This window comes from Nerophis ophidion, linkage group LG11 (assembly GCF_033978795.1).
Source record: "Nerophis ophidion isolate RoL-2023_Sa linkage group LG11, RoL_Noph_v1.0, whole genome shotgun sequence".
In the NCBI taxonomy this organism is placed as follows: domain Eukaryota; kingdom Metazoa; phylum Chordata; class Actinopteri; order Syngnathiformes; family Syngnathidae; genus Nerophis; species Nerophis ophidion.
Window position 1 is genome coordinate 20,962,831 of NC_084621.1, and position 17,500 is coordinate 20,980,330.

Here is a 17,500-nt window from a genome sequence, read left to right on the forward strand (position 1 = left end):
ATGACTGCCAGCTAATCAATGCTAACATGCTATTTAGGCTAGCTGTATGTACATTTGAATCTATATTTACATCCAGCGTTTCCCTCCGCCCACATTTAATGCGAAACAAACACTTACCAATCGACGGATTTAAGTTGCTCCAGTGTCAATGCGAAAGTCCTGATCGTTTGGTCCGCACATTTTACCAGTGATACTAAGGCAGACTGGCCGAATAGCGTCAATAGTTATTCGCTCAATAGCTTCAGTTTCTTCTTCAATTTCGTTTTCGCTATCTGCCTCCATACTCCAACCATCCGTTTCAATACATGCGTAATCTGTTGAATCGCTTAAACCGCTGAAATCCGAGTCTGAATCCGAGCTAATGTCGCTATATCTTGCCGTGGTAACCGCCACGTTGTTTGTATTGGAATCACTGGATGACGTCACAGGAAAATGGACGGTGGCTTCACACATAGCGAAAATCAAGCACTTTAAAGCTTTTTTTAGGGATATTCCGGGACAGGTAACATTTGAAAAAAACTTAGAAAAATTAAATAAGCCACTGGGAACTGATTTTTATTGGTTTTAACCCTTCTGAAATTGTGATAATGTCCCCCTTAAATAATAATGTCAGTGATGATAAACAGGTGTGCTTCGGGAACACAAGCGGCAGGTGAAAGTAATAAGTTACTATGGTAACAAAGTCAGAGGTGCATAAACAGGAACTAAACAGAGTCCAAGACTAACAGAAAAACACAAGTGATCCGAAAAACCCAAACAGACTATGATCCACGCAGCGGATCATAACAATACAAGTATAACCCATTTACCATTTAGTGTGTAATAAAATAACCTCCTCTTTGCTTGTCGCCTGCCTTCCCTGCATCCTGGCTTCATGCCCATCATAAGAGTTATATAAAAAAATATAAAAAATGTTGTTGTTTTTTTTTCCTGCAGCATGCCCAGTGGGCTACTTCAAGACCGCTTCTGGTTCCGGGCCCTGCTCCGCGTGTCCTGCCAACAGCCGGACCAGCAGCGAGGGCTCCAGCGCGTGCGAGTGTCGCAGCAGCTTCTACCGCGCGGCCGGCGATGCCAACTCCTCGGCTTGCACGAGTACGTTTTTTTTTTTTTTTCTCCTTCGGTGCATGATAACCGAGCCATAAAAACCCTCCGCCCCGCCCCCTAGGTCCTCCCTCCGCCCCGGCGTCGCTGTCCTGGGAGTACGAGAGTCGCGACGGCGGGGTGTCTTTGAGGTGGCGCCCTCCGCTGGACATGGGGGGCCGGGGCGAGGTGTGGTACGGGGTGGTGTGTCGCATCTGCCCCTCCGCCGCCGTTACCAACCCGGCGTCCTGCTCCTGGTGCGGCGAGGGCGTCACCTTCAGCCCCACCCAGACCGGCCTCAAGCAGACCAGCGTGACCCTCAACAACCTGCTGACCAGGGTCACATACCTCATACAGGTACAGATATTTGCCATGACCCCCCAAAGGAGGGTGGTAGGGTATAGTACCACTTCACTACACACTATAGGAGGATACAATAGCTCACCGGCGACAAAATGTAAACAAACGCTATTGGTGGATAAACTGTAATGATACCAAGTACAGGAGCGTTTTTAGTCCATACTATAATTACATTGATATTTTTTAGCATCACAAAATCTTGTTTTCGTTTTAAAAAAATGTATATTATGTTTATAAAGTCAGGAAATACGTCCCTGGACACATGAGGACTTTGAATATGACCAATGTATGTTCCTGTAACGACTTGGTATCGGATCGATGCCCGAATGTGTGGTATCATCCAAAACTGATGTAAAGTATCAAACAAGAGAAGAATAAGTGATTATTACATTTTAACAGAAGTGTAGATGGAATATGTTAAGAAAGAAAATAAGCAGATGTTAGCAGTAAATGAGCAATTTTCTACCGTTTGTCCTTAATAATGTTGACTAAAAATAGACGTAAAAAGGCGTCAGCAGACTAAATTCGGAGTCTTTGTTTGTTTACTTACTACTCAAAGATAAGTTGTCTTGTATGTTCACTATTTTATTTAAGGACTAACTTGCAAAAATAATAAACATATTTAATGTACCCTAAAGATTGTTTTGTTACAATAAAGACAATAATGGTATTTTTGTGGTCCCCTTTATTTAGAAAAGTACCGAAATACCGGTACTTTAATACAAAACTAATAGAATATATAATATATATATATATATATATATATATATATATATATATTTATATATATATATATATATATATATATATATATATATATATATACATACATATATATATACATATATATATATGTGTGTGCGTGTATATATATGTATATATATATACATACATATATATATATATATACATATATATATATATGTGTGTGCGTGTATATATATGTATATATATGTATATATATGTATATATGTATATATGTATATATATATATATGTATATATATATATATATATATATATATATATATATATATATATATATATATATATATATATGTATATATGTATATATATATATGTATATATGTATATATGTATATATATATATATATATATATATATATATGTATATATATATATGTATATATATATATATATATATATATATATATATATATATATATATATATATATATATATATATATATATATATATAAGGGCTTCACGGTGGGAGAGGGGTTAGTGCGTCTGCCTCACAATACGAAGGTCCTGCAGTCCTGGGTTCAAATCCGGGCTCGGGATCTTTCTGTGTGGAGTTTGCATGTTCTCCCCGTGAACGCGTGGGTTCCCTCCGGGTACTCCGGCTTCCTCCCACTTCCAAAGACATGCACCTGGGGATAGGTTGATTGGCAACACTAAAATTGGCCCTAGTGTGTGAATGTGAGTGTGAATGTTGTCTGTCTATCTGTGTTGGCCCTGCGATGAGGGGGCGACTTGTCCAGGGTGTACAACGCCTTCCGCCCGATTGTAGCTGAGATAGGCGCCAGCGCCCCCCGCGACCCCTGAAGGGAGAAAGCGGTAGAAAATGGATGGATGGATGGATATATATATATATATTATATATATATATATAGTAATTGTTTTGTAGTAGATCTAGCATATACTGTAATAAGTTTCTGTTGACTAAAAATGATTTAAAATTTGACTGAATTTTTTAATAATTTTCTTCGCAAAAAAAATAATAAAAACTAACATCACAGTTATACATGTTTTGAAATCTTATGTTTTTTAATAATGTAATATATAGATATTTTTTATTTTCTTAATTAAAAAAAAAAATTCAGGCAAATTGATGCACTTTCAGTGTTTTCTGAAACAGAATAAAAACAAAGATAGTAAAGTTATTATTTTATGTTGTATTGATCTATATTACTTTTATTGTTTAATTTAATGTAAATAGGCATACAATGTTTTGCAGAGGTGTACTTATAACAATTTTATAGACAAACTATACTGTTTATAGTTACAGCGGAAGGTGGTGGCGCAGGAAGTCCTCTTTATTTAGAAAAGCATCGAAAAGTACAAAAAAGTACCGGTACCAACATATTGGTATCGGGAGAACACTAATACATATATATATATATATATATATATAATTATATGTATATATAATTTATTTTTATAAATATGTGTGTATATATATATATATATAATTTATTTTAGTTTATTTATTTTTTTCAGGCAAATTGACGCACTTGAAGTCTTTTCTGTTACAGACTAAAAACAATGTGAATAAAGTTATTTATATATATATATATATATATATATATATATATATATATATATATATATATATATGTGTGTATATATATATATATATATATATATATATATATATATATATATATATATATATATATATATATATATATATATATATATATATATATGTAGGTGTGGGAAAAAATCACAAGACTACTTAATCTCTACAGAACTGTTTTATGAGGGGTTCCCTCAATCATCAGGAGATTTTAATGGAAGCATTCACATACAATGGTTTATATAGGGCACAGAGTGGGTGGGTACAAGCAGGCGTAGGGTGTGGTGATTGGCTCATGTGTTACCGAGGAGGTGTTTCCGTCTGTGGCGGCATGTTGAAATGATTTCACTGCGCTTGTTGAGGGATGATAGATCTGGATGATATATAATAAACAGTTTCTCTTTTAAGCATAGGTTGCATCTTTTATTACCACTGTTGTAAGGTGTGCTGGATGCAAGAATTTGCCATGTTATTGAATATTCAACATTATTGTCTTTGAGGTTCCAAATGTGTTTGCTGAGTTCTGTAGAATTCCGCAAAGTCTGGTTTCTAAAGGAGGCGTTGTGATTATTCCATCTTTTTTTGAACGCTCCTTCGGTTAATCCTACGTACGTATCGGATGTGTTAATGTCCTTGCGTGTCACCTTTGCTTGGTAAACAACTGATGTCTGTAAGCACCTTCCGTTGAGAGGGCAATCAGGTTTCTTGCGACAGTTACATTCATTATTGGTTTCAGAGTCGTTTAGTCTGGGGGTAGGCAGTCCTTTTGCAATTGCTTTGTTGTGGTTTGAAATGATTTGTTGCATGTTGTTCATACAGCTATAGCTCAATTTAATGTTGTTCTTGTTGAATATTTTTCTTAGGGTGTTGCCTTTGGGGAAGTGTTTGTCGATCAGAGTGAGGAACTTGCGGCCGATGTTGGTTGAGACGTCTTTGCTGAATGGCGGATTGTACCAGATGATGTTGTTTCGTTTTCTGCTCTTTTTTGGTTGGTTTCCTGGAGTGCGTTCATAGGTGAGGGTGAAGTTGTATCCGCTTTCATCAAGTGCTTTCTGGTACGGGGGGGTTGCTTGGTCGAATTCAGCTTTGCTAGATGACAGCATCGATAGCCTTTTATTAATTCCGGTAGGTATTCTTTTCGTGGTGGTGGGTGGGTGGTTGCTGTCGTGGTGCACGTATTGGAGTGTTGTGTTGGGTTTCGTGAATGGTTGGTAGCTGTTATTTCTCAGGTTGTAAGTGACGTCGAGGAAGTTGACGGTTTGCTTGTTGGCTTCAATCGTGATCCGTAGGCCGTTTTCTTTGAAGATTTGGCATATGCGCTTCTTGGTGTTCTCGCTGCTCCTTGGCGAGGCGCGGCACACTGCCAGTCCGTCATCACGGTAAATACCAAGGTTCAGGTTGAGGCTAGCAAGCTGGGAGAGGAAGAAACTCCCAACGAGTTCGCACGTTTCTGCTCCGTCAAAACTCCCCATAGTAACGTCAAATGTTGAATTGTTCTTTTTTTGCCATGGTGTACTGTTGTGGATGAGTATGGAGTTCTTTGCGTGGATGATGATGTTTCTTTCGTTGCCTGTGATTGAGTCGTAGTCCGAGGCGAAGTTTAGTGCTTGGGTCAGTAGGTCTTGCGTGATGGAAGGGTAAAATTATTCGATGTCGAAGGAGATAAAGTTGTGTTGTTGTTTGTCTTGGATGTTGTTAAACCATTTGATTACTGCTGCTGTATTTCTCCATTGGTTGAGTGGTGTTTTGTCCTTGATTTTTGCGTTGATTCTGTCCAGGATTATTTTGCTGATTTTTCCTATTTCGGATTTAGTTGGGTTTATTAGTCGGCATGTTGGGTTATTTGCGAAGTTGGGTTTGTGGTCCTTCAATGTGATGAAGGCTTCTTTGTTGGCTGTGGCGTCCACCCTGTCCTCAATGTCCAGTTCGGTTGCGATCCGCTTGTTTTCCAGGTGGATGTTCTGTAAAGTGTTGGGTTGCGCTTTTTTGTATGATTTGGTGATGCTTTTGTCCAGTAAAGAGTTATGTTCTGGTATGTCCATTCTGTAGAGGTTTGTGGTTTTATCGGCGGCTATGATGAGGTTGCTTACTTTCTTGATGCGCTCCGTGTCATTTTTCAGCTTGGTGAGGAATGGGTTGCGGGCTGGCTTAAATTTGACTGATTGTATCATTTTGAGCATGTCGTTCTCAAAGTCCTTTAATCCCTTGACTGTGGGTGGGTTCTTGGTAGATTTGAATCCGTAAGTTTCCTTTTGCGTTCCTTTTGTTTCAGGGTGGAGGAAAAAGTGTGCTTTCCACCGCATCCTTCTTAGGAAGTGTTCCGTCTTTTCTATGAGTCTTTGCTTGTAGTCCCTTCTTAATGCTTCCATTAAAATTTCCTGATGATTGAGGGAACCCCTCATGAAACAGTTCTGTAGAGATGAAGCAGTCTTGTGATTTTTTCCCACACCTACATATTGCGCTCTACCACGGTATCGAGCACTATTCTCTGGATAATCCAATCAAGACATATATATATATATATAATGTATTTATATATATATTATGTGTATATATATATATACGCCAGCGCCCCCCGCGACCCCGAAAGGGAATAAGCGGTAGAAAATGGATGGATGGATATATATATATATACATATATATATATAAATTATTTATTTTGGTTTATTTATTTTTTTCAGGCAAATTGACACACTTTAAGTCTTTTCTGTTACAGACTAAAAACAATGTTAATAAAGTTATTATTTTCTGTTGTAAATTGATCTATATTACTTTTTTTGTTTCATTTAATATTAATAGGGATACAATGTTATGCAGAGGTGTACTTATAACAATTTTACAGACAAACTATACTGTTTATAGTCACGGCGGAGAGTGGTGGAGCAAGAAGTCCCATTTATTTAGAAAAGTATCGAAAAGTACCGAAAAGAACCTAAATATATTTTGGTACCGGTACCAAAATATTGGTATCGGGACAACACTACTATATATATATTATTTATTTTATTTTATTTTATTCGTTCAGGCAAATTGATACACTTTAAGTGTTTTCTGATACAGATTAAAAACAATGATAGTAAAGTTATTATTTTCTATATTACTTTATTTGTTTCATTTAATGTAAATAAGGATACAATGTTATGCAGAGGTGTATTTATGACAATTTTATAGACACATGTTAAAGTTTCTAGTCACGGCGGAGAGTTGTGGCGCCAGAAGTTTTCTCCTTCTTAGGGGGAAAATAATTGAGGAACACTGGATTTAAGTATGATTTAGGGTTAGTTTATAGTACAGTTAGGGTTAGAATTTCATTTGCATGTTTTCTTTTAATAAAGTAAGCAAGTTATAGGAATATTATTTTTTTAATGAATTCTGACTTCCTGTGCCAGGTCCAAGCCATGAATGAGGTGTCCTCCCTCAGCCCTTTCCCCGCCCGCTACACAAGCATCAACTTTACCACCAGCCAATCAGGTGAGCCCAAAATGGGATGAAATGGCGCCCCCTGTCCGTGCTCTTGTCAATCGCAGTCGGGTCACAGGACCGTGACTGTGAAGGACAGACGCATACTGTGAAGGACAGACGCATAACGACCGGGCTGCCAAGCCTCACGCCACACTTTGTCGTTTTCCACGCTTATATTTCCCCATTCACTACTCTATTTTTTTTTTCACGGCAGTAAATTGTGGCCCTCGCGGCCCTTTGCCATGGTTGACCGAGCTAACCAACCCACCAGTCCCTCGAGTCTAAATCTAACCAACCACAGAATCCACTGCGCAATAGGATAGAACATAAAAAATAAAAAATCAGTCTAAGCCTGAGCCCTGGAGAGAGTCAAGACTGAGGCCAAGGAGGAAAAAAAACTCATAGCCATAGCACACATGTGGCAATCAATCAATGTTTATTTATATAGCCCTAAATCACATAAACAGGAATCAAAAATCGTTGCGGGTTGCAAATTAGGAAGCCTGACCGGCAAAGGCAGGATTAAATGGTGCTCTGATTAGTGCTCGGTAGAGATGCACGGTTTGCGGTCTCATCCGCGGAGTCCACGGATAAACCGCGGGTCGGGCGGTTGACATGACGAAAAAATAGATTTTAATTAGATTCGGGCGGGTGGCGGTTGAACCATCCGGGAATATTTGATATGCATGGTTCTGTTATCGGTATCCTTTGCCATTCAAGACCCGTGTCATAAAGCGAAGAAGACAATAAGAGACACTATTGTTCTGGTAGTCACCCAGATAACAAGTATTAGGGCTTGCTATGAAGCGATTGGTTTTGTCGCCTACTACAACATGTACGATCTGCTTGTCAGTCCGGTATCAAGTTGTGTGGGACTTCCACGGCTACATGCACACGACTGCAAGGCATACTGGGTGACACAGAGTACACTAATGGTTTTGATATAAACAATTTTAACACTCTTAGTAATATGCGCCACGCTGTGAAGCCACACCAATTAAGAACACATTTCGGGGGAACATCCTCACAGTAACACAACATAAACGCAACCCAATAAATACCCATAATCCTTTGTATTCATGACACTTCCTGACTATTTTATACACCCTCTACCCCCCCGTGCGTCGGTAAGGTGGGCGGGATTGGGGGCGCAGGGGTGTAAAATATATTCAGGATGTGTCATGAATACAAAGGATTATGGGTATTCGTTGTGTTGCGTTTATGTTGTGTTACTGTTAGGATGTTCTCCCGAAATATGTTTGTCAATCTTGTTGGGTGTGGCTTCACAGTGTGGCGCATATTAGTAAGAGTGTTAAAGTTGTTTATATCACAACCATCAGTGTACTCTGTGTCACCCAGTATGCCTTTCAATCTTGAACGCGAAATTGCGGAAACTGCACGCAACATGTTGCCAGACCAACAATCGGTTCGTACATGTTGTTGAAGGTGTCTAAGGCAATGGCTTCACAGCATGCCCGTATTCTTGTAATCAGAATGAATGCCAGTGGATAGTCGAGAGAACGTCAGCGGCTCCAATTGTCATCATCACTCTGTGAAACAGGTTTAAATAGCTCTGTGAGTGGTAAAGGTGGACAACCTCTGATGTATCATAGCGGGTGGTTGGCAGGCGGGTACGGTCCTGGTAAAATGTTGGTTCGGGTGGATGATATAATTGCCTATCCGCGCATCTGTAGTGCTCAGGAAACAGGTGAGTGTCCCGAACACTAATCAGAGACAGGCGAAGACGATAAGCACCCATGTAAACAGAAAACAAACCCGAGGGTGCACAAAAACAGGAACTGAGGGAGTCCATGAACTAAACAGAACATGATCCGGGCAGCGAATCATAACACTCCAATCTAAAAACACCAGCACTGGACATGACGAGACTATGAATACGTTCAGATATTTAGGGAAAGTAAATTACTTTTATCTTTAGTTATGATCATGATTTCTGATTATGTTAGGCCAGCCGAGAATCTTGACACTAAAATCTCACTCTTGCCATTCTTTGAATCTTGGCAACCCTGTGAAAATCACATAACTGACATGAGTTCTGCAACGCTGCCCTCTTGTGGGCACATTCTCAAACGACACCCACCTGCTGTGCCTTCTCCCACAGTTCCCAGCACGGTCCCCATGATGCACCAGCTGAGCCGTGCGTCGGACTCCATCACCTTGTCCTGGCCTCAGCCCGACCGACCCAACGGGGACATCTTGGAGTACCAACTGAGATATTTTGACAAGGTGACCTCTCATATTCAAGCCGCTGATGCGTGGTCAGTGGCGGTGACGTCTCGGGGGCTCGGCTGTTCCTCAGGGCTCGGATGTGGACAGTGCGGTCAGCGTGTACAGCGAGACCAACACGTTGGCCGTCAGCTCGCTCATCCCCGGATCCATCTACGCCTTCCAGATACGGGCGAGGAATGAGCGAGGCTACGGTCCGTACAGCAACACCATATACTTCACCACGCTGCCACTTGGTAAGAACACAACTTATCTATACAGTGGAATTTATGAACTCAATTGCTTCCTGAGCATGGTTCGTGAATAGAAAAGTTAGTATAGTGAAGCAGAGATCCGCATAAAAAAACAGTGTAATTAAAGCTGCAAGCAGCGATGGACGGGACCGACTTGTGCTTGTGTTTCCTGCCTTTATCCATTCAACATATCTTTACCTGCACGTTACCTACCTTCCCTGCATCCTGGAGTCACACTGGTGCTTCTTTCTTTCACCCATACCGCTGGTGCTTCCTACAATCACCCAGACAACATACCTGCACAATACCTACCTTCTCTGTATCCTGGTGTCAAACTGGTGCCTCCTTCTTTCACCCAGTGAACATATCTTTACCTGCCTTCTCTGCATTGTGTGGTCACGCTGGTGCTTCCTGCTTTTAAGCGGCCATCTTGAGAAAAACTATTTTGTCAACTTTTAATCAGAGGGGTTCAATCTCTCACCTGTGCGAGTTTGAAGCCGACACAACAAACGCGCTCCGAGGAGATAATGTTTGAAAAAAGGTGATGGGTTTTTACAAAACTTTTGTTTTGAAGGGGTAATTGCCAACTTCCTGTTGATTTTTGCTGAAGGGTGTAAATGAATGAAATGTAGATCCTAGTGAGACCTACATATAGGTTTTTGTTTCATGGCTCTACAACATTTCTACTGGATGTTACAATCAGTTTTGTCATTGTTTTCTTCCTAGGAGCAGTTTTTTCTGTGTTTTATTCCTAGGGGGCACTAGAGCGCAATTTTGAGTTTTGGGGTTTGTTTTTATATTAGATCGCAGTCCGGATGTGTGTATCCAGGTTGGTGAGTTTTAAAGCATTTTAAGGGGGTCAACTTATAGGAAAAAATGACATTTTTTAGGAAACTTTTGTTTTGAAGGCGTTTTTGCCAACTTTCTGTTGATTTCTGCTAACAGAAGTTACAAGCAGTTTTGTTTGTGTTTTTCCTAGGGGCGCAATTTGGAGTTTTGGGTTTTGGTTTTTTGATTAGATTGCAATTTTCGCCATTCCTGATGTGTGTGTCAAATTTGGTGAGTTTTAAAGCATGTAAAGGGGGTGAAATTACACCTCAAAGAGGCGGCGGAATAATAATAAAGAATAATAAAACCTTAGAAATACAATAGGGTCCTCTGTCCCAAAGGGACATTCGGTCCTTAATATTAATAAAACCTTAGAAATATAATAGGGTCCTGTGTCCCAAAGGGACATTCGGTCCCTAATAATAATAAAACCTTAGAAATACAATAGGGTCCTCTGTCCTTAAATATGAATAATGGGCTCCAGTGTCTACCATGAAATGATTAACGTGGACCCCGACTTAAACAAGTTGAAAAACTTATTTGGGTGTTACCATTTAGTGGTCAATTGTATGGAATATGTACTGTACTGTGCAATCTACTAATACAAGTTTCAATCAATCAATCAATGACAAAAGTCCATATTTTATTCAAATAAGTAATATTACACAAGCCAAGAAGAAGGAACCAGGCAGAGACAGAGTTGAATTTTGCTCATGAGGAGAGACGTATTGGGCTGTGCAATTAGTTACACTTTCACCCTATGCTCTAAGGTACAGTCCCACGTACTCCTCTATTTATACGGGAGGTCTCTAGTTAACATCACTGAGGCTGCGTCTGAAGGGAGGGGTAATTTCAGCACCCCCCAGTAGACACCATACGTGATTATGCAGAATGGAAATGTGCTGGCACTCGTGATTTCGCCCTGTCTCTGTTTTATCTGCGTTGAGGTACTCGATGTCTTTCCTCGGCTGTCAGCAGGCAGGGTCTGTAAACAAACTGCTGGTATGAGACAACTCGCAATGGAAGATTTGAAGTTGTCCCTCTGCATAGAGTACAACTTCAGCACGATTGATAATAACTATAACAACGGCCTTTAAGGATAAGAGTTATTTTAACAGATACTGTCTTCTCCGTGTGATATATTTCTGTTCTGGCATCTTTTACCAGAAAAAAAAAAGGGCTTCATCGCAATTAAAACTGGATGTGGTTGCTTACTGTGTTGTGCTGTCTAGCAGTCTTTTTTTTTAACCCCACAGCGGTTCCCTCCTTCTTTCCACGCTGGTCTGTTGAGCTGTTTTTGGACTCATAATTTAGTTAGCAATATGGACAAAACAAAGGAATGGCACACATGCTGGAATGTCGATACGGGAGTCTTCCTGCAAAGCAAGTACAGTGCAAGGCTACGCCTCCCCAACCATGTTTTTCCAGGACTTATTGCCTCCGGGTACCTAAATGAATCGTTCGTCAACAGGGACAGGGTGTGCAGACAGACCGATTTGGCTCGACTGAAAAGTCCAGAAATCAAAATGTTCGCCTATAAAGGGGTTCTTAAATCGAGGTTCCACTGTCCCTGAGCATCTAACACTACCACAAAACGCCCAGGAACACCACACCAATGATTTGTTGGGCCGTGTTTGGCTTTCAGTATCGTATTAGCTGAAGGATCAGCCAAAGTCTTCTTTGGCAAATCCTTGAGATACTCAATGGGGTCTTGGAGAATACCCATCTTTTAGGGGAATATTTCCCCAACTTTGGGCAAAACAGAATGCCGTAGAAGTTACTAGCTTTGACCTTTGTATGGATCGAAGAGATACACAATGATCCCACCCGGTTTTGTATCTGTACGCTCACGCAGATATCGTGTCCATGTGCTTGGATGTTGGTCGGATCCATTTCCAGAGTGGGTTGGTCTCCACCAGGTCTGTGCTCTGTCACCATTTTCATGGACAGGATTTCTAGGCAGAGTCGTGACCATGGCGGAGAGGGTATACGTCTCGGGGGACTAAAGGTTGGGTCGCTGCTGTTTGCAGACGATGTGGTCCTCATGGCACCATCGGTTCGTAACCTTCTCAGTGGCCTAGTGGTTAGTATGATTGCTGACCCTATGGAGCGTCACAACGGATGGGATCGCCTTGGACTCAATGCCACTGGACCCTGACCCGGATCTGTCAAGGATCGTGTGGTGACTGTCTGTACACCATTCTACTCAGTGGCGTAACGGTCAGAGTGTCCGCCCTGAGATCGTTAGGTTGTGATTTAAAGGCCTACTGAAACCCACTACTACCGACCACGCAGTCTGATGGTTTATATATCAATGATGAAATATTAACATTGCAGCACAAGCCAATACGGCCGGTTTAGTTTACTAAATTAAAATTTTAAATTTCCCGCGGAGTTTCTTGTTGAAAACGTCACGGAATGATGACACGTATGATGACGCGTGTTTGTGACGTCTCGGGTTGTAGCGGACATATTAGCCCAGCACCACTTACGGCTAAAAGTCGTCTCATTTTAATCACGTAATTACACAGTAATTTGGACATCTGTGTTGCTGAATCTTTTGCAACTTCAATCAATGTTTATTTATATAGCCCTAAATCACAAATATCTCAAAGGACTGTACAAACCACTACGACATCCTTGGAAGAACCCACATAAGGGCAAGGAAAACTCACCCAGTGGGCAAGGAGAATTCACACCCAGTGGGCAAGGAGAATTCACATCCAGTGGGACGCCAGTGACAATGATGACTATGATAAACCTTGGAGAGGACCTCAAATGTGGGCAACCCCCCCCCCCCCCCTCTATTTCAATCCTTAACTCAACAATGAGTAGATGAGTGTTATGTGTAAATAAATGAACACTGAAATTCGATATTTCTTACATATATATATATATATTTTAAATATTTGACTCTTAACCACCCCCCCAACCACGCCCCGCCACCCCCAAACACGCCTCCCCCACCTCCCAAAATTGGAGGTCTCAAGGTTGGCAAGTATGCCCGAACCGTACTACCAGAACAAAGAGTAGTGTTTTTACTCATCGACATATACCAGTATAAGTCAGGCATGTGACATCCATTTTGACTTATGTCTAACCCACCAAATAAACTTTTTTTGTTACCCCTTCAAGATTGTTCAATAATGTTCCACTCTTTTGTTCCACAGAGGAGCATTCCCAGCAGGTCCAGAACCACCTACCTCTTCTGATAGGATCTGTGATGGGCGGGGCGGCGTTTCTGCTGGTGGTAGCGGCCATCGTGGTCGTGGTGGTGTTTCGCAGGTATGCGGTCTACCAGCCAGACCGAGTATTTACAACACTTACTTGCGTTCTTGTGTGTCAGTAAAAGGAGGGAGAGTCCGTACAGCGACAGACTGCAGCGGTACATCAGCAACAGAGGTGAGACCTCCAAAACGTGTTCGATGTTAAGTGTTACGCCTCACAGACTTTGCACTTCCAGGTGGAGTGAAATACTATGTAGACCCCTCCACGTACGAGGACCCGAGCGAGGCAGTCAAAGAATTTGCCCGAGAGATAGATTCTACTCATCTGAAGATCGAGGAGGTGATTGGTGCAGGTATGTCCCAGTCTTTTTTGCTCTCATATGTAAAGCTACCGCATTCTAATATCGTGTAACTCTTTGAAAGAAGTGTTGAATTGGGAATTGATTTTGAAACGAATCATTACCCTCGAGAATGAAATCCAATCGGGTGATGCCCAAAGATTCACAGCCCTACTACTTTTAGAACATCCATAAAGAGTCCAACACTTGTGTCCTCCCCAGCCCAGTTTGGAGAAGTGTCCCGGGGACGCTATCGTCCACCAGGCCGGAGGGAGATCCTGGTTGCCGTCAAGACTTTACGCTGGGGGGCGTCCGACAGAGAGAAGGGCATGTTCCTTAGTGAGGCCGGGGTCCTGGGACAGTTTGAGCACCCTAACGTGCTGAAGCTGGAGGGCGTGGTAACCCACGTACCTCCGGCGAGAATCGTGACAGAGTTCATGGAGAACGGTCCTTTGGATTCCTTCCTCAGGGTGAGCCAATGGAACACACCCAGCAATATCTGGCCACATCTTTTACCGTCGTCCTCTCGTGGTAGGAGAACGAGGGTCAGTTCAGCGTCCTCCAGCTGGTCGGGATGCTCCGAGGGGTCGGAGCCGGGATGCGTTACCTCTCAGAGAGAAACTTTGTCCACAGGGACTTGGCGGCCAGGAACGTTCTGGTCAACTCCAACCTGGTGTGCAAGGTGTCCGACTTTGGTTTGTCCCGACTCATGAGGGGCCTGGACCAAAACATGCCAACGTACACAGCCTCGCTGGTGCGTATGCTTGGACCTCGGTAGACTGCGGACATATCAGTCCCGTGAAAGCGCCTGTATTTGACTTCTGTTGTCCTGCGTCAGGGAAGTAAGATTCCTGTGAGGTGGACAGCACCTGAAGCCTTCCAACACCGCAAGTTCAGCTCAGCCAGCGACGTGTGGAGTTTCGGCATCCTGATGTGGGAAGTCATGTCGTACGGAGAACGTCCATACTGGGACATGAGTAATCAGGAAGTAAGTAAAGTGGACAATTTTCAATGTCCCTTGTTGCGTTTGGACCAGATGTTCCTCCGAGGGAATTTAAGTTGCTGGTCAATCCCAAGTTCTTTTGATGACATATAAGCTGATTTTAAATGAACACCCAAAACAGAATAGGTATTTTGCAATTTATTCCAAAGCTTTGGAGAGACCACATATCTGTTCTTCTGCTCGACAGGGAGAGATAAGAAGGGAGTTATGGCTAGTCCTCACATTTCTACAGCTTCAAGGTTAACACGTTCAGTTTACTTAGCAGACAACCATAAAGAGCACAAATGGAAAAACACTAGTTGTTTTCAAATATGACTATGGAAAACAGAAATAACTCTTGAATATGGATATATGTAGGTATCTATCTCTGTCACCGTATACTTGTAGGCAAGGTATTTTATTTTATAAGTTGTCATAAGTAGTACGTAGTAGTAGTAAGACAGTTCACACTGTTAATTATGGTGATTGGGAAATGTGAGGATGCTAACTTTCACATGCTAGCTTTTTTTAGATAATTTTGCGTGGGTATGCAGTCATGTTGTCATACTAGCATGCTAACTTTCCAGGCAATAAAAAAGTTAGCATGCTAGCATGTTAACAGTAGCATGCAAACTTTTTTCGCAAATTTTGCCACCATACACGTCAGTCGTATAACCTAATACGTGAAACTTGCTAACTGTGAGCATGCTAACTTTAGCATGTTATCTTTTTTTTTTTAGCTAATTTTGCATGGGTACGCTGTCTTGTTGTCATGCTAGCATGCTAAGTTTTTAGGCAATTTTTGCAAACCAGCGTCTAAGTGCGTTTACCGTACTATCGCAGGTAATGAAGGCAGTAGCGGACCAGTATCGCCTCCCGGCGCCCGCTAGCTGCCCCTCAGCCGTCCACTCTCTCATGCTGCAGTGCTGGCAGGCCGAGCGAGGGGACCGTCTGGTTTTCGAGTCCATCCTGTCCTCTTTGGACCGACTCATCAGGCATCCCGTGTCACTGAAAGCCGACATAACCCGGTGAGTCCGCTCCGGTATACGTCAAAAGAATGTTGGTATAAACCCACTCTTGTCTCCGGTTGCAGGGGTTGCTCACAGCCACTGCTAAGCCCTGCCCCCACAGACTTCTCATCAGTCGCGACCGTCAGTGATTGGCTGAGAGCGCTGAAGATGGAGCGGTACCAGGACGAGTTTGAGCGAGCACACCTGGACACGCTCGACCGAGTGAGCCGGCTCACCGTGGAGTGAGTAGACTTTGGCCAGTGTTATTTTGTATTTACTGTAAAACTGTAAAAACATGACTAAAACTTAGTTGGACACAAATTCATAGTCTTTAGAACATGTCTATGGATGTTCTCATTCATCCAGGTCGTTGTAATCTCGAGTCAGATCTAGACTAGAGCTGAAAAATCTAAGTCTAAGACTAGATCTGACTATTTTAAGTCGAGGACAAGATCTGACCAATCTTAGTCTAGGACTAGATCTGACCAATCTTAGTCTACGACTAGATCTGACCAATCTACGTCTAAGACTAGAGCTGACCAATCTAAATCCAAGACCAAATCCGACCAATCTAAGGTTAAGGTTGGGGACATCTCTGCGTTGCTTGATGCGGGGTGGTCTCCTGCTGGCCCCACTACTATGGACTGGACTCTCACTGGTATGTTAGATCCACTATGGACTGGACTTTCACACTATTATGTTAGACCCACTATGGACTGGACTTTCATAATATTATGCTAGACCAACTCGACGTCCATTGCATCCGCTCTCCCTTAGAGGGGCTGGTCACCCACATCTGCGGTCCTCTCCAAGGTTTCTCATAGTCATTCACATTGACATCCCACTGGGTTGTGAGTTTTTCCTTGCCCTTATGTGGGATCTGAACCGAGGATGTCGTTGTAGCTTATACAGCCCTTTGAGACACTTGAGATTCAGGGCTGTATAAATAAACATTGATTGATTGATTGATTGAAGACTAGATCCACCAATCTAAGTCTAAGACTCGATATGACCAATCTAAGTCTACAACTAGATACAGCTAATTTAAGTCTAAGACTAGATCCGACCAATCTAAGTCTAAGACTAAATTCGACCAATCTAAGTCCAAGACTAGATCTGACCAATCTAAGTCTAAGACAAAATTCAGCTAATCTAAATCCAAGACTAGATTGGACCAATCTAAGTGTACGACTAGATCCAACCAATCTAAGAGTAGATCCAACCAATCTAAGTTTGAGACTAGATCCGACTAATCTAAGTTTAAGACTAAATTCAACTAATCTAAGTCTAAGACTAAATTCAACGAATCTAATTTCAAGACTAGATCTGACCAATACAAGTCCAAGACTAGATCCAACCAATTTAAGTCCACGACTAAATCTGACGAATATAAGTCTATGACTGGATCCG

General features: G+C 41.8%; 1 protein-coding gene across 1 annotated transcript in view; it reads left to right on the forward strand.

Annotated features, from left to right (window-relative positions):
* The window catches only part of ephb6 (eph receptor B6), an 84,260-nt gene that overhangs the window by 63,147 nt on the left and 3,613 nt on the right, over positions 1–17,500 (forward strand). Inside the window, exons 6-18 of the mRNA XM_061915375.1 lie at positions 937–1,092; positions 1,166–1,437; positions 7,153–7,234; positions 9,348–9,472; positions 9,546–9,708; positions 13,704–13,818; positions 13,880–13,935; positions 13,997–14,113; positions 14,321–14,568; positions 14,634–14,852; positions 14,937–15,086; positions 15,924–16,108; positions 16,174–16,332. Coding sequence (XP_061771359.1) covers positions 937–1,092; positions 1,166–1,437; positions 7,153–7,234; positions 9,348–9,472; positions 9,546–9,708; positions 13,704–13,818; positions 13,880–13,935; positions 13,997–14,113; positions 14,321–14,568; positions 14,634–14,852; positions 14,937–15,086; positions 15,924–16,108; positions 16,174–16,332 — 2,047 coding nt within the window. The remainder of the gene's footprint in view (positions 1–936; positions 1,093–1,165; positions 1,438–7,152; positions 7,235–9,347; positions 9,473–9,545; positions 9,709–13,703; positions 13,819–13,879; positions 13,936–13,996; positions 14,114–14,320; positions 14,569–14,633; positions 14,853–14,936; positions 15,087–15,923; positions 16,109–16,173; positions 16,333–17,500) is intronic.